General features: G+C 41.3%; 2 protein-coding genes across 2 annotated transcripts; both read right to left on the minus strand.

Annotated features, from left to right (window-relative positions):
- Positions 1–74: 74 nt before the first annotated feature.
- Positions 75–3,378, minus strand: med28 (mediator complex subunit 28). Its single transcript, XM_083764854.1, has 4 exons — positions 3,217–3,378; positions 1,725–1,791; positions 1,174–1,286; positions 75–473 (listed from the first exon to the last, which is right to left on the minus strand). Exons 1-4 carry the CDS (start codon positions 3,373–3,375, stop codon positions 270–272), a joined length of 543 nt encoding a protein of 180 aa, XP_083620980.1. The 5' UTR covers positions 3,376–3,378; the 3' UTR covers positions 75–269.
- Positions 3,379–3,999: 621 nt separating this feature from the next.
- lap3 (leucine aminopeptidase 3) lies at positions 4,000–16,311 on the minus strand. Its single transcript, XM_083764848.1, has 13 exons — positions 16,123–16,311; positions 13,238–13,353; positions 12,790–12,844; positions 12,135–12,240; positions 10,019–10,178; positions 8,852–9,016; positions 7,665–7,823; positions 6,859–6,983; positions 6,518–6,606; positions 6,214–6,316; positions 5,722–5,801; positions 4,960–5,072; positions 4,000–4,554 (listed from the first exon to the last, which is right to left on the minus strand). The coding sequence occupies exons 1-13, from the start codon at positions 16,213–16,215 to the stop codon at positions 4,368–4,370; spliced, it is 1,551 nt and encodes a 516-aa protein (XP_083620974.1). The 5' UTR covers positions 16,216–16,311; the 3' UTR covers positions 4,000–4,367.
- Between the last annotated feature and the right edge of the window lie 1,970 nt (positions 16,312–18,281).

Genomic DNA, 18,281 nt, shown 5'->3' on the forward strand with positions numbered 1-18,281 from the left:
CCCATCACTCAATACAACACAGCAGAAATCCTTATGCACATTGTTTTGGGTCACATGAAACAGACAAGTACAGATCCAAAAGACACATTTTATTTCAGTAAAATAAAAAGTTCAGAAATATTTACAAAAGCCAAAAATACAGAAAGCAATATTGAAATAAAACAATCTAAATAACTGAACTTGGCTAAAGGCGGAGGGGGTGTGTGTGTGTGTTCGTTCATGTTTTTCAGGTCACTTTATACAGAGGTTTTAGGGCAGGCCTGCCCTGTTTAGCTAGGTTTTAAGGGTGCAGGGGGCAGGCTGGCAGAGGCCTGTTCCAGGAAAGCCAGGGGTCCAGGAGGAGGCAGGTCAGAGGGTTTACGATGCTGAGTGCTCACGTCTTCCAGAACCTGCTGCCAGTGGTGCAGCTTGGACAGGTGCTTCTGGACCAGTAACTCCTTCCTCTGGAGCTCGTTACGCAACTCTGACACGTCCTGCAGACAGAACGAGATACATGGAAGTGTCTATGAGAGGAGGGGCCTGCTTACTGTCCTTATTCACTCATTAAAGAGTATCATACTCATAGGTATGATATACTGTATTTGCAGTCTTCGGCTTAGGTCAAAGCTAAGTTAAATAAATGTACTGTTACTCACTAGTCACTTATGTCTTTTTGTGTGTGTGTGTGTGTGTGTGTGTGTGTGTGTGTGTGTGTGTGCGTGTGTATATTTTTTTATTACCCCTGCAGCTCCCAGACTGAGGCACTGTTCCCACAGTTTTCACTATGACTAACCAAGAAAAACAGATTCACATTCATTGATTGCAGTTCAATGCTTTATGTTTACACATATTTTTCAAGGTGGTGCAAGTAGACATTTTGTTGCTTTGCAGATGACAGGGCATAGGATAAGGAACCACTAGTTTAGGCTAAAACTTAATGACCACACAAAAAATAATAACCAGGAGAGCCCGTGCCGCTCTCATTTTGTAATGCACCATGAGATGATGGCTGAAAAGACTGGAATCAGCTTTATTGTCACATCACTGGTTCACAGGATGGTGTAAAGTGGATGAAATTCGGTTTCACCCCGACTCCATCATTTTGTTGCTTCTCAGAAAGGGAGAGGAAGAAAAGGAGGAGACACAGGGAGAGCAACGAGGAAAGAAATACACTGTGTACATGATTGACATTACCTCTTTCACAACCTGTTCTGGCTTCTGCACAGATAACTGAAGTCTTTTTTGCAGGAAGAAGCATTCCGTCTGTCTAGCTACATCCAGGAACTTCTGGATGCACTGGTCCACACCTGGATAAACAGAAAGGCAGATGAGTGATGTCATATTTTAACTAAAAAAATGGTACATGTATAGACATCCATTGTTTTTTAGACACTATTTGAACATGGATTTATTATGTGAGATATTATAAGGCGATAACCATTATCTGTATCGTGTTCCACAGGTAGGTAAGATGACGTTGTCATTCCTTGACCAGACTGTCACTGTGTGCTGCTGTGTCATCATGACGTGTTCCAGTGTGAAAGTGTGTGATTGTATAACAAAGTTCAACAGTGAACAAAAGACATTTCAGTGTTGATTTCACACATGGTATACCAAGTTTACATTGCAATGGCATTTTGAGTTGTGTTCTTTTGAATTATGTCATTTACAGCAAACCAATGAATATAGTGTCCCCTGGAAACACAACAGTGCACATATTAAATGTCATTGTCTATGTAACTCACCGGTTCGAATTTCCTCCTGATCGGTTCCATTGACGTAGTCTTGACTCACCAAAGACGCAAAGCACGCCTATGCATGTGACAATCAATTAGAATTACTTGGTTTCATCTCAACAGCATCTTTATTTACTGAGATTCTGTAACATATATGTCAAAGTTTGGCTAAAATCTAAACTGCATCTTCTGTTCTGATACGTCACGGTCAGATACGACACTGCATAGGCAAAAAAATAAAACATTCAGTTAACTTCTCGTTCAGTAGCCCTGAAACATGACTGTCGAGCGTCATGACAGGCTGGAATGGCTTAGGGTTGACGACAGAGTACAGCATCTTGCAATGAGTCTGGTCCACAAGATTTGATACACTACCAAGACAAGACATGCATTTACCTAGCCCCTTTCGGCACCCTCGTTTACCTTTTCTGAATTTTGGACGGCGGTACCCTAGGGTCCCTCGTAGCTTATTCCACAGGACGCAGATTTACCACTGTCTGTTCACGGAGGCCTGCTCGGTCGCTTGAGTGTTGGTGAGATGTTTCAAAGATGCATACAACAGCTTTAGGAGACCGCAGAAACGTGTGCGAAACGGCATTAAGCACCGTTGCCGTTAAGTATTTTTTATCTTTTTATTTTTATTTTGCTTCGCTGAACTCCTCTCTCTTCCTTGACTTCGCATTGTACCGCCTCCCGAGCGGCGACTGGCTAGCTGCACGTCCTAGTTACTGCCTCTGATTGGCCATGCATGCAGGATGTTTATAATGCTGTTGTGTCGTGGGACTGGGAGACAGGACATGGGAAGTGAGGAAGAGAGAATTTCAGCAAAACTTCAAGAAAAGATAAAAAATACGTAACGGCAACGGCGGTTAATGCCGTTTCGCACGAGTTGTGGCGGTCTCCTAAAGCTGTTGTATGCATCTTTGAAAGATCTCACCAGCACTCAAGCGACTGAGCAGGTCTCCGTGAACAGATAGTGGGTAAATCCTGTATGGAGGGTGGAATAAGGTACGAGGGACCCTAGGGTACCGCCGTCCAAAATTCAGAAAAGGTAACAGAGCATGTACCTGTCTAAATACTTCCTTAATGTCAATGAAGTCCACACCCACAACACCAGAGGGAGCTCAACAAACCATGTGCACTAAATTAATTTCTCCTATGCCACCAAAATGTGAAACACCCTACCAACAGTCATTAAGACATGTGAATCCCTTGACTCCCCCTCACTCTGTTTTTTCCCTGTTTTTTTTCCTGTTTTTGGCTAGAAGTGTATATTTGTAGTCTCTAAATGTTTTGATGAATTGAAAACGGTGGGCCCTATGTAAACTGTAGCCTAATGCTTTTATAGTGTGGTCCACTCACTCAGGTTTTGTATTGAGTTGTGCTTGAAATGTACTGTAATTCTGCAAACGGTTAATACATCAATCAATGTGAACCATGGCTACTCGTTCAGCTAAAAAAGGCTAACTAGCTAGCTAACCAAGTCAGAGGTTCCACCTACCTCAAATGAAGCCTCCAAATCATCCACCAGGGTATTATTTCCCTGCGGACCCCTGTTGGCAGCACCGGGGAGCAGACCGGGCTGGCCCGGTCCACCGACGGGATGAGCACCTGGTCCGGGCTGCTGGCCGGGAAACATTCCCCCCATGGAAGACGCCATCTTGGTTCTAATGTTTATGGAGGTGGAGCCACAAAACCAAAACAGTATGGGGAACGCATGCGCATACACGGCGCGCAATTAAGTCATACTCCGTAATACCAGAGCCATCTAACAGAAGAGTTACGATATTGAGGGGGCAGAAACCGAGCGCTCGAGCGCTGTTCATGCAGCCTGAACGGGACAAGCTGAAGTTTGAAATACATTGTTTTCAACGAGGGCGGCGCAAATAAGAGCAATTTTAGGCATGTGTGCAACATGCCAACTGTTTTAAAGTATTGTACAGTACTAAAAACTAAAGTCTCTGTAATGTTTGTTGTACTATTAGTAGGCTAATAGTACAACTAAATATTATAGTCAGATATTGGTAGTTCTCAGTTGAGCACTCAAATTCAGATCCCCAAAACAAAAACATTTATGAACACACATTTAGATCTGTAATATATATGCTTTATTTGTAATATTCATTTTATAAAAGAAAAGAAAGTCACAGCTCTTCCACAACATATGACAAACAGGCTTTTGACAGTCATTGAAACGTTCTCATTCTCTCTCTATTTTTTCACACACACACACACACACACACACACACACACACACACACACACACACACACACACACACACACACACACACACACACACACACACACACACACACACACACACACACACACACACACCAGGGACAATCATAAGTGTTAAACATTTTCCCAAATTAGTCATCACTTTTCCAGTAATAGCAGATCTACACGTTCATAATGTGTCTTATTGTGATGCGTGTCAGCTTGTTTGTAGATCAGCTATTTTCAGATTATCCTAAAATGGTTAAACTGCTCCTCATTTTGCTGGGGACCCCCTGGCACCGCTCCAACGACCCCTGGACCCCACTGAGAAAAAATGCAGTAGTGTTTTCTCTTCATAACACACCGGAAGGTAACGTGCTCTTCAGCAGCAACAGCTCACGTCGTGCTGGCTGTGTGTGGCTCCAGTCTCTCAGGCTTGGCTGGTCAGCCCAGCAGCAAACTCCACCAGTGTACGCGTCGGCCTGCCTGACATGCCTTTCCTCAGGTAGGGGACCTCGTCTTTGTTGGACATGACCCCAGCGATGTCCAGGTGAGCCCAGTGGCGCACTGTGACAAACTCTTTCAGGAAGGCAGCTGCTGTGCACGCACCACCAGAACTGACGAGATACAGATTCATATCACATGGTTTATAAATGTATATTTTTGAGGAGCGCTAGCCCCTCCAATATCTGGCTTTTGAAATTATGTCATATGGCAGCCAAGTGTATGGACTTTTTAATGTTTGTTTAGAGCACTTTAAGAGTACAGCCACGTCTGTGGAGTTTTAATATTTGTTTAGAGTATTTTAAACATACATTACCAGGCACAAGTGTGATTTATTTATGTCTATTCACCCCCCCCCCCCCCCCCCCCCACCACAACTGTTATCAGGGTCATATGGGTTTGAGAGAAGTAAGGCAATTTATCTTCATTTTGTACTTTATTGCCTTATTTTACTGTAATTTTGTAGTATAACATTTGTTGGTGCTCAGGGTCAGTGTGTGTTGAGCTGCAGTACGTACCGGCTGTACTTGCCGATGTTATTGAGGTCGGCCAGTGGGCTGTGAGTCACCTGCTTGGTGTAGTGTTGGAACAATGGCATCCGCCACACCCTGTCACCTGTCACCACACTGGCCTACACACACACACACACACACACACACACACACACAAATAAATATATGAAAAAATAACCAGCTATAGTCTATTTTCCAGCTCATAGAGCCCCATTGTGAACCCGGACACTTTGAGTACCCTAAACTAAAGTTTCATGTTAGAAATGTTGAGTATGGGTCCCCAGAATTTACAAACTGCCAGATTCTAACTTGCATATGTTGGGCAATTTTCTTAATTAGCATAATAATCAGGGGTACCATTAACAACCTATATAAGGCAACATTTTCAAAATGTCATTATGCTTTAAGTGATGAGGTCAGCACATTTGGGCACATTGTGCAAGTGGCTATGGCCGAATTTAGCCCAAGGAGTGTTTTTCATGCAAAACTAATGCTTGCAATGGATTCAGAATCATGAAAAAACCCTAGTTTGACACATCACATACTACTTAAAGCATAAAGACATTTTGAAAATGTTGCCTTATATAGGTTGTTAATGGTACCCCAGCTTATTATGTTAATTATGAAAATTGACCAACATATGCAAGTTAGCATCCGGCAGTTTCTAAATGCTGGGGACCCATACTCAACATTTCTAACATAAAACGTTAGGGTACTCATAATGTCCGGCAAGTGGACTAATAGCACTGTGTGTGTATTTGTGTTTACCTTGTGCAGCTGCCGCCAGAGCCAATCAGAGTTAGTGAACACTCCGGTAGCTGCGGAGCCGAGAGCGACATCTATGGCCCCTTAAGAGAGAAAAAAACAGCAGCCATTATTGTCCAATAGTGAATATCCCCAACTGAGTCATATTTCTAATACTTCTTCTTAATGCACAAGTAAAAGCCTCCAACAAAACTGAGTAGCTGTCCAAATAAATTATAATCACCGGGTTTGAATCTATAAAGCCCCCTAATAGGCTCTGTGCATGAATGTAGTCCCAGGTTTCCAGAAGGTGGCGTTTCATGTTGAGGTTCATTTTCTCCCAACTTTGTTTTTTTGTTACACATCAATCAATCAATCAAGCCAATCAAACAAGCCAATCAAATTAAACTATTGGGGAAATGAGCAGTAACAGGAAAGAGGTATGCCACGTTCTGTAAACCCGAGAATACAGTTATGCACAGACAGAGCCTATTCACGTTTTTCCATGTGTCTCACCTGTGAGTGTAGCGGCGTTGACGATGGCCCTGGGGTTGAAGGTGTGAGCATAACACAGAGCATCAGCCAGGATCAACCTCCCTTCTGCATCTGTATTATCAACCTGGACAAGAAAGACTAATTAAAAAAACAGTTCATCTAAATCACTGTGGGACGGGACCCATTTGTCGGTCGTGAACCACTTTGTATTGGTCACGACTCAAGTAAAAATCCCATTTTCTTTTCCTGCACCAGCCTGCTATCATTGACCACCAGTGGTCACGTCATATATTACATACATAATTGTGCACTGTGGCCCACACACCTGGATGGTTTTACCATTCTTGGCTCGGACTACATCCCCTGGTTTGCTGGCTTTTCCACTGGGCATGTTCTCACAGAGGGGAGCTAGACCTGACAAACACAGAAAAGACTGAAGAGTTAAGCAATCAAGTGACAAACACAAAGATGTATTCCATAAGATTTTGAGGGCAGTTGAAAAAAAGTTATAAATAATGATTGTTATACAAGACAGCAGGTAGCTTCAATCCTTGCATGACAATAAAATAAATGTTCATATGGTTATCGAAATAATAATCGCCTGTTTCTCATTGAGGCCCAACAAAGAAAAGCTACACAACAGGGGGTTCGTGCCAGCAGTCTCACCGATAATGTTGACTGGCAGCTTGAGGGCTGCTGCAGTGACGATGGAGGCACACACGGTGGCAGCTCCACCCATGTCAGCTCTCATGGCGTCCATTCCGGAGGGTGGCTTTAGGGAGATACCACCACTGAACGGAATAAGAGAAGAAAGCAATGTGAAAAATGACTTGACTGTCAGTAATATAAGAGTGTCTACATGTGAAAGCAGGACAGCAGTGACTCAGGGGTAGAGTGGCCCGTAGAACAGCCGTATGGGAACCGTGATGTTCCCAGTTTGATCCCGGGCTCACCCAGTTAGTGTCGAAGTGTCCTTGAGCAAGTCTCTGAACCCCTAATTGCTCCCGGTGTCCAGGTTGGTGCCGTGTATGGTTTCCTTCGCCCTCAGAGTATGAATGGGTGAATGTAATGCACAATCTATGTAAAGCACCTTGGATAAAGGTGCTAATAAATGCCATTTATCATTAGCCATTTTGCTAAGATAACCTTTCTTGTGACCACTGCGCTCTGACTTACAGTATGGTGCGTTACCTGCTCAAATCATATTATAGAAATAAATGTAATGGATCGCACACACCAAGACTGAGTTTCAGTTTTTATTCTTGCATGATGGAATGACAGACGTTTCGGCTATCCAGCCTTCATCAGTAATTACCAATTACCAACATCCAGGATCATAAATTAACACCTTCCAAGTGCCTATACATTTTCATCTATAAGACATTTGGCTGGTAAACTATAGTTAATTTCGTAAGATTTCCAACATTACAGCTGAAGGTGAAGGGTGCAAAGGTTTTCGTACTATGGTTTACCTGTCAAAGGTGACACCCTTGCCCACCAGTAGTAGGGGTGCCTGTGTGTGATCGGGGCAGCCATTGTAGTGCAGCTCCAGGAACACCGGGGGCTCATCTGAGCCTTTGGACACGCTGAGAAATGCTCCCATCTCCTGCTCCTCTATCCAGGCCTGACCCCTGAAGAGATACATAATGTAAGGAGGCTCCTACTGTAGTCTGCCAAAACTCAATTCACTAGCATTGTGTGCTGTCACAGAAACTCATGGAAGAAGCCATAACAAACTGTATCCCATCTAGTAAATGTACATGACATTTCATTTAATTCACTTCTTTATTCCTCAAATTGTATGTCCATGTCCAACACTCAACCCTACAGACTATGACTCAGTCAGTATACTATATGATAACACAACACTCACCTCTTATGGATGTTGACTCAGTATGTGAATGGTAGACCTAGAAAGCCTGTGATAATTTAATTAACTTCGTGAATTTTCATGTATCAGAGGCATAGAACGGTCGTGCTTCCAAATTGGCAGCCTAAATGTGATAAATGCTCCGTTTGTACTCACCCATTAAATAATTCCAAAGACGTGGAGTGAAATATGGTCCTCTAGTTTTATATCCATGTGAAAGTTCTGGCACAAAACATGTATTTAGTCAATTATCTCCACTTTTTCAAGAGATGCACACGGACGTCTTTCTCTCCGGGCGAGGGGGAGCCGGAATGATCGCTGGACTGATTTTACGAGAATACGTCCTGTTTACCGCAGACGTCATCACCAATTGACCAGGGAAACACAAAAGTTTGGGTCACACAATTGGCAGGTGGTGTGATTAATTACCCAGCACCTATCGCAAGGCACCTGCCAATTGTGTGACCCAAACTTTTGTGTTCTCTTGAAAAAGTGGAGATAATTGACTAAATACACGTTTTGTGCCATAACTTTCACATGGATATAAAACTAGAGGACCATATTTCACTCCACGTCTCTGGAATTATTTAATGGGTGAGTACTACAAACGGAGCATTTATCACATTTAGGCCGGCAATCTTACGTCCGAATAGAAAGTAAGTACGACCGTTCTATGGCTCTTGTATGTGAAATACTGTACATACTGTATGAAACAACAAGAGCCGTTCTAGGGCTATGTGAATGGTACCTCTTGTGGACTTGACTCAGTAAGTGAATGGCAACACTCACCTCTTGTGGACCTTGACTCGGTCGGCGTATGGTGCCATATGCTCCTCGATGGTGTTGGCAAACACTGTAGGAGTAATGTAATTGGCGGGTGCTTCCATGAGTAGGCGGGCCAGGTTCTGGCCTTCTCCATATAAGACTCCTTTGTGCCATGCCTCCATATCACCACTGTAGGAACAACACACCCATGCATACAGTATCACTGTGTTAAAGCACCATAGCAATGTTCTGGAACGTTTAGCCCAATGTCTATGACTCAAGGTTTTTTTTGTGTGTGTGTGATTGGATTGTGTTCATTTCAACACGGTATGAAGATTAACTGGTAGACTTGAAACTTGTTTCAAAAATGTAATCCATCACACTAAATATCATTGGTTATTTTTTAGTTAAAGGGATTGTGACATTAAAAAAAAGGTTTTGGAATTGTTCTTGTTTTTTTTAGGTTTTCTAATCTCAATTGCACCCAAAAAACATGAACTTTTAACATTCAGTAGATTTTCTGTGATCTGGGGTTTTCTGGCTCAAACAGGTGCTCTGATTTGCCGGCAGTAAGTGACATCACTTACTGCAAATCCCATATATGTCAATGGGATTTGCCAGCAGATGTCACTGTTTCACTGTGTTGCCTGTTCATTGTAGCTCAAAAGGCCCAAAAAAACCCACAGAAAACTTCAGACCACAGACAATCCACTGAATGTTCAAACCTAAAAGAAAAAAGAAAAAGAAAAATAAATGAAAATGAATGTCATAAAACCTTTAAAGCTTTGTTATTGTCGTCATTTAATCTATTATAAAGCAATTACCTAGAGTAATTAGAAAACAAAAACATTTAATAAATATTCACTCAATTATTGACATTAAAATGAATGAAAAAAATGTTCATTGTTGTGTACAATATTATGACAAAAGCTGAAAATAGGCAATCACATGTACCGACACCGATATATGGTAATATATGGTTAATTATATTACATATGGAATATAATGATAATGAAGTTATTTCTATAGCGTATTTCCTAACAGGGTTAAAGAATGGGGTAATGAGCCTTATGGTCTTTGTGACAGTAATGTCATGTCCCAAAGTGCTAACAATATTTTTAGGAATAAATTGCACTCATGCATTTACAGTATACTGAACACACAGGTGACATCATTTAGATGGAAATATACCTTCCATGTAGCTGTGTGGTCACTTTGGTCTTTTTCTTGGATTTGAGTTGGTCATATTGAAACAAGCCCAGTATGGCACCCTCTGCTGATGACTGGGCGTCACCGCAGCTGTCCACCTCAACATGAGTCAACTCCAGGTCCTGAAGAAGCCTGCAGCCAGCTGTACACACGCACACACACATACACACAAGCTATAAGGGGACGGCAACAGACGGCTCGCAGGTCGAGATTGGCCCCTCGGAAATCATTTATGGCCTGTCAATTTTAGGCCGACAGTATAATATACTCTATTATAATGGCTATAATGTCCATAATAGAGAATGCATTCCCACCTGAAGGATCAGATGCTATTAAACTTGTATTCATGTTGAGAGTGAATACCACCGAGCAGACAAGCAGGCAGCAGCAGTGTAGTCTGGTCACACACAGTCTAGCCTCGGCAACCGCAGGCGTTTTGTTTTCGGACTCAGTAATGGACCTGGTTAAAGTGTTTCAGTCAATAACTTTCGTGCCCATCTTTGGTGGAAACACTTTGAAGTAGCCTTAGATTAAGACTCTTGTAGATGTATTTAGATTTTCATATCTACAAGAGTCTTAGTCCCCTACCGGCTTACCCCATGTGGTCCCTGCACAGTCACCAATAAAGCCTGCAGTTCTCCGAACATGTACGAATGCTAAATATACAAGGTGCTTACCCGCTTGCCCCAAATGTTAACTAGCTCTGTGGGGTGTTTGTCTGTGGCCGATTCTGTCGGAAGTTCCAAATAGGTGGTAGTGAGGGGCTGCATCCGGTGAAAGACGGAATTACGCTTAATGTAAACAGGAAGTAAACGAAGGAGAAGAAATGGCATTCGGCCACAGACAGGATTAAAACACTTCTTTATTGAAAAATATGGACTAGTACGTTGCACAAACACCCTGCAAAGCTAGGTAACATTTGGGGCATATATTTTGCATTTGTACATGTTCAGATAAAGTATGCTGTCACATGTTCGGATTTACTGGTGACCGTGCCGGAACCACAGGGGTAGGGGACTAAGACTCTTGTAGATATGAAAATGTCAAAATCGCTAAAATAAAAGAGCCTTAATCTAAGGCTAACTTTGAAGGTGCTATTCCATGCTTCATCTTGTGATGCCATCTTATATTCCTTGCAAGCAGCCAAAACTTAATGGCGAACTCAATAGCTTTGCATTGATGAAATCAGGTGTTGCTCACCGAATATATTCAATCGACAAACTTGCGTCGTGCACACCGTACTGTGAGTTTAAGATCTGCAAAGTGATCCTACAATGAATCATGCTTAGGTCTATATGATGTTGTAGCTGTTGTAGGATGTCTGGCAGAAGGTCGTCATAATTATGGTATAGTATTTATGTATAGTTAGTATGTAAAATAATTAAAAGTATAATGTGTTACTCTTCACAAATGGAAAGGGCCATCCATTAACTTAAAGGCCATCTTAAAGGTATATTCAGTGATTTCACTTAATTCAAATATCACTTATTCTTTTGTTTTGTTGTGATAATCCTCTCTACTATAGAGTGTGCTGACCATATAAGGAGTTCCTCCCTGTCCCCAGTTAACCCCTGGGGGTCAAAAAACCTTAGGTTTCATTTTTGGCTCTATCCTGATTGGATGAAAGGCTTAGGTCCCAGCCAAAAACAAAACCTAAGGTTTTTTGAGTGAAATCACTGAATATAGCTTTAACTTACATTTTGATTCATACTCTGTATCACAAATGTAGGCCTATGTCTTATAAGGCAGTCTGTCATGGAGTTACAGTAACACTTTGTAACTATCAATTTCTTAAATTAGCCTTTCATTATATGTTGTGGCACGCCATCTAATGCCAAGGAAAAACATTGGTCCAAGGCCAAACCTAGTTGCCAATGCTGACCCCTGCTATAAGCTCTGAACTACAAAGTGAGTTCACACAATTTACACAGAAAAGGGTTCAGGATGAGTTGAATAATTTAAACAATACATTTTTAGTTATTGTTATTATTAAGAGAACTTCGTTTATTATAAGGCCACAAGTAAAATCTCCAGTAAACTCTAATTTTATAAACCAATTAATTTAAAATGACCAAAGCTTCTTCTTCTAGACCCTTACATGATACTGCAGCTCTGATGTTTTCCTTGCAGGTGTCCCAGGACTCTGCTTCACACACACTGGCATCTTTCTTCCCCAGCCCAACCAGTGCAACGCACGGAAAGTCCTGGAGAATGCAGTTCAACGTAAAGTACAGTTCAACATTATTCAACCACAATGTTTCCCAGAGACTGGGTCGTTAGCAATTGTGGGCCACAGACCATTTTAAATGGGTCACGACTCGAGTAAAAAGAATCCCATTTCCTTTTCCTACATAAAACAAATATATTTATATTTCAAAAGATATGCCCACCCAGTGCCCATAATACAGTAGTCTATGGTTTCGAATGCATCCTGTTGATATCGATAATTTAAATTATGCAGCCGATGTGTTCAACCTGGTATTCCTATTGTGTGTCATAGTAATGTCATTATATTATCATTATAAGTCATTAGATTATAGGTGAATATTCTCAGATTTCAAAGATTTTAAAAATAGCCACTTTTTTGAAGAAATAAATAGGTTTTTCATTTAAATGTTTCATTAAAGTAATTCAACTTAATAATAGACAAAGTGTTCTTATCTTTTCTTAACTCATCTTATATACTGGTAATAGACACAACAGTCTTATGTCACTCTACATGTAACAGGATTTCTACAGTTGTTACCGATTACCTCATGGAGTCCGTAGAATATTCTGTTGCCGCCTTTCTTAAGAGGTGGACCGGAGCTAAAAGAAACAAAGACAGAAACAGAGACAAAATTTACTTTATAAATGATAAAAAATAAAACATACTAAAACTGGGTCATCCTCTGCATTAAATGGCAGTGATCCAAATGTTCCTCTACCAGTGGGATGTCTGTGACAGAAAGATGAAGGTGGCTCACCATACATTCTGCAACTACAAACACCAAAGAACAGGCTGAAAAAGCACTCTTGTGTAATATATTATATTGCGACTTTATAGCAAAAACAGCGTATGCCTTCATTTGTCTTGTGTTAACTGCTCATCGTTTATGTCAAGAGGTCAATGTGCAAAATGCCTGGTATATACACCCATATACTTGGTAATGAAGTTCCGATGGTTAGGTTCTGCAGGTTCAGTCAGCGCCATAGACTCACATTTTCAACACCTCTGACAGTTTTCCAGACACAGTGCCGTCAAAAGCCACTGCAGTGTCCGTCAGATGAGGATGGGAATCTTCTCCGTCCTTCTCATACACACCCAACACAAGACCCTGAGAAACACATACTATTTAATATATGACATACGTGATATATGCCGAGAGATAGAAGCAAGAGAGAGCACCAGCTTTAGCTGTTCTGCAATGGCTTCCTACAAAGATCTTAACACTAGCATGAAAAAAGGAACAGAAGTAACATGTGCTTAAATTCATATTTAGAAAATGTTTCAGATGTCAAAAAATTCTGAGATGATGATGAAAGCTTCATGAGCAAAGATAATCAACTTCAAAATAATAAAAAAACGGTCACAATGACCTCTCAGTCATGCTAGTGTTAATGGACAAGGACCAAGCCATTGCTAATTCCCTTACTAGCTGCCTAGCCCTAACCTTAAGGTTAGGGCTAGGGTTAGGTTTAGGTATAGTTTTCTTGAGGTTAAGGTTAGGGTTAGGTTTAGGTATAGTTTTACTGAGGTTAAGGGTTAGGGTTAGGTTTAGGCTGTCAATCACAGTGACTGGCCAATCACAGCACGTCGACTGCACAACCCGTGTGAGTCGGTAACGATAGAAGTTGGAGATCCATGGAACACATGGGTTGAATTTGAAGTCAGCGGGGCGACCGGTTCTCGAGTTACGTGGAAATCAGACATACATACTTGGTGCATTTATAGATTAGATACTACAGCGGTGCCCATTGGGCACTGGCCTACTTGGAATGATGCAAGTTGGAACTGCATGCCCCACCAAGACATTATGTCTGTGTCCGTTTCATGCCCGACGTCAGAACTCAGAATGATGTCAGATTTCTGTATGCATCTCTCGGTGTCCTTTTATTCCTATGGAGTTCTGTGTCAGCCATGCCCAAATATGGAGTGTTGGGATGTCAGAACAGGCAAGCTTTAATGGAGTTCTGTGTCCGGCATGCCCAAAATGGAGTGTTGTGGTCAGAACAGGCCAGCTCCATATATGGAGTTATGGACCCTGGGCAGGGGTCCGGTCCAGAGCCCAGGCAGAGGCCTTTTTGGGACCGTGGGTCCGACTGACTCGACACTGGGTCCGACTGACTCGACACCGGGCACTGCACTCCCTGATGGTGGTGTGGAACGTGTGTGTCAAATTTGAGTGGTGGGGCTAACGGTTCTCGAGTTACAGACATACACACAGAGACTTGTAGCCGCAATTTGCAACTCTAGATTTTTTTACAATGGGCTGAATCTAGAGTTGCAACAGCCTCCATCCACTTCCTATTCATCTTTTTTGGTTTGTGATCTGCTTGTCTTAAATGACGTTAAACTCACCAACATTGCAGCTGCAGTCCAAGCTTGAATTATCCTCTTTCAATTTGCCGAGCTTGTTTTTCATAAAAATCCCCCGTAGACATGTTACTACTTTCTGTCCAAAATATTCCACAAGTATCATTCCGAGTCACCATTTTGTATTTTTTCAACGTGCCGTAAAACAAGACGTGAGGGGGAGCACTTGTTTAATAGAATCTTACCTGCGCAGGTAAGACACCCAAAGAAGAGGCCGACGCAGTGTGACGCCCCGTCATGCACAGCCTTCTATTAAACAAGCGCTCCCCCTCACGTCTTGTTTTACGGCACGTTGAAAAAATACAAAATGGCGGCTCGGAATAATACTTGTGGAATATTTTGGACAGAAAGTAGCTCATAACATGTCTACGGGGGATTTTTATGTATAACAAGCTCGGCAGATTGAAAGAGGATAATTCAAGCTTGGACTGCAGCTGCAATGTTGGTGAGTTTAACGTCATTTAAGACAAGCAGATCACAAACCAAAAAAGATGAATAGGAAGTGGATGGAGGCTGTTGCAACTCTAGATTCAGCCCATTGTAAAAAAAATCTAGAGTTGCAAATTGCGGCTAAGAGACTTGGTGCATTTATAGTTAAGATAGATGTGCCAAAGGCCAAAGCTATGGGACACAACAATACATATCTATAGATTTCAGGGAAACCAGCCAGCTCCCTATAGTTATTTTCAAAAGAAAAATACATACATACATTACATATGTCTTCACAGTTTACATAAGCCATAAACAAGCTAGGCACTTCCTCTCAGTTGCACTTTGGTAATGCTGTGCATCAACCTTTTACATTAGCTCAAATGGGTAATATTATTCTCATGTTAGTTATCGTTTTATTTTACACAAATGTTGTGTTGTAAAGCATGTTGAGCTTCTAATTATTTATTTATCTAGTTTTAATACAATCCCTCAACAAAGAAACCAAGCAACACAAATTAAATTAAGAGAGCTCATGTACAACATAATAAAGATAGGATGCTCAACATGAAGATCATCATTATCATTTCAACTGGGATTAAATTTAAGAAAACAGTCTTAGCTGTGATTTCAAGGAAGATGAATCCAGACTCTATAGGCCCTAGAATGGCTGTGACATTACATACATGTAATATAAATGAAATGTATGTAATATCTCAGCGACACCACAACACCAGAGGGAGTGCAACAAACCATGTACAACCCAGATTCGGCACAAACAAGGGACTAAATTATTATAACCCTAACCCAACACACATGCAGTGTAGATAGCCCAATATTTACTCTCGTACGCTACTACGCTACGAGAGTCTAAATCTTGGGGGGACACAGTGAGTGTAGAGTACAAGTCATAGTAGCCCAGAACCCAATGGTACTGAAGTTTCTGACATTTTGTTCGAACTCATCAAAATTTCAGAAAAGCTTTATGTAGGGTCCCGAAAGGGGCTAAAGTCATAGGTACAACAGATGACCATTATGCAGATGACCCCTCTGTTTGCTAATGCTATCCTAGGCTACTTACTTTTCTGGCATTCAGTTTGGCTTGAGAAGCAGAGAAAAATCGACATGTGTTGGTCCGTACTGCTATCGGGATAGCTCTTCTTAAATTAAGCATTGTCAACTGTTGCACATACGTATTTTGTTCAAAACGTTGCTAAAAGGTACAAGGCAAGCGAACTATAGGTCCTCTGTAACATGTGTACTTGGACTACACCGGGTCGCTCTGGTTATGTCATCCACAAGCGACGAGGTTACTGGACTGGAACCATATCGCCACCTGGTGTCATTAGTGCGATACTGCAGTGAAAGTAGTGGTTGGTGATGGAGTCATGGAGAGGTTGCCTACTAAAGCAGGCTACATACTGTATTACTAGTAATGCTTTATTATATAGCCAGCTTTCTGTCACATTATGATATAATATTCAACCTTGTAATGCTTTATTATATAAAGCTAGCTAGCACTGGACCAGGGCTAGATGTTCCCCAGAGTTTCCTCCTCCACTAACTCTATTGTGTATAAAATAAAACCTTCCTCTCTTTTCCCTCTCCCACCTCCAGTCCTAACTAACCCTGTATTATTCTGCAATAGCCTACTCCAACCTGGATGTTACTCTCGTCCAGAGTAACATGGGTTCCCAGTGCAAATTTCATGGATTTTAGATAATTTATTAAACATACTGTAGAAAATGATTCCCTGCCTTGGCACCAACTACATAATTTACAATTTACAATTTAGGCATTTAGCAGACGCTCTTAATCCAGAGCGACTTACATTTGAGCAAGAACAAAAGCATGGGAATACATCACATAAAAGCATTTATCATGAAACATGCGTAAGCTAAGAAAGTAACAGTGGAATATCTATATAATGAACCTATACATATACACTATACATATAAACTATACATATTTACTACTATGCTATACATATGTACTATGGCGTGCTATGACTATATACAATACAATTATAGTGCTGTCTACATAACATGCTATAAGTCTGTGTCAAATGCTATCTAAGTCAACAGAAATGCTATCTAAGGGGTTAGGGTAAGTGCTATGGGCCATGATGGAGTCTGAAAAGGTGGGTTCTCAGGCTACGGACATATTACATGGAGTAGCCTAGTCAGCCCCTGTAATAGTCATTTGATCACTTCATTACGTTACAAGGTTGTTTCTTGTGTGACACGTTCAAAATGAATGTTTAGGCTATTCTTTAAATTTTTCATTAGGACTTTTGGGGCTCTGTAATGCGTGATTGTTATTCAATCAAGGCTCTAGCTATAGCCCCTTGAGCTCTTGGGTCTTTTGGCCCCCTGGTTCTGCATGTGCCAGTTGGACAGCTTGTAACCATGCTGGCAGCATGATGCTGCTAGTGTTTCCATATAGTCTGAGGGATGATGGTGGGTCTGCGAGGTTATTCATTCACAACATAACAGTCGTCATTGAGCAAATTGAAAACATATTGAGGACTTTTTAGTTCCTACGCTTGCTGGCGGTGTTATGACGCTAATCAGTCAAGTATAGTTTGCAAGTTTTAGACATAGACAAACAGAGAGAGAGAGACACACACACACACACACACACACACACACACAGGTGAAAACCTGGAGACAATGGAGATCCAGACACTGACGGATACATCGGCCATTAGGCCTACACAAACGCAGACAGACACTCTTATAGATGGCTAGACTCCTGCAGAGCCACAATCTAAAAGAAGAAAACCATGTCAAACTCTTGCTAGAATTTCATTTATTGACATATGAGAATAGAAGTGAATTTGCATGTTCATGGAATTACAGGCTCTATGCAGCTAACTGAGATTATTACTTTTGTGTAAATAGGTGCACATAATTTAAATAAATTAGATGAAATGAGACAGAATATTGACAAAAAAACAGTTTTTGTGCAGTAACAAGATGTGGAAACAAAAAATGTCAAATGCCCTAGTCATAAGGAGAGAAAATGAAATCAAGGAGGTGAAATGATTTAAATAGTTTGAGGGAAAAATGCAAATGTTGAACTACAGAAGCAAGGCACCATATCTGTACTGCACAATTTGTATACTTCACATTAGAATGAAGGTCCAATGAATTCAAAATGTAAATCAGCACTGGATAATTTTCACATTTGCATTATGCTGGCAGCCCCAAAGTGGCAGTGAGAGGTAATGGTTTTGAT

The sequence above is a fragment of the Protomyctophum parallelum genome (genome assembly GCF_964188405.1).
Source record: "Protomyctophum parallelum genome assembly, chromosome: 5".
Taxonomy (NCBI): Eukaryota; Metazoa; Chordata; class Actinopteri; order Myctophiformes; family Myctophidae; genus Protomyctophum; species Protomyctophum parallelum.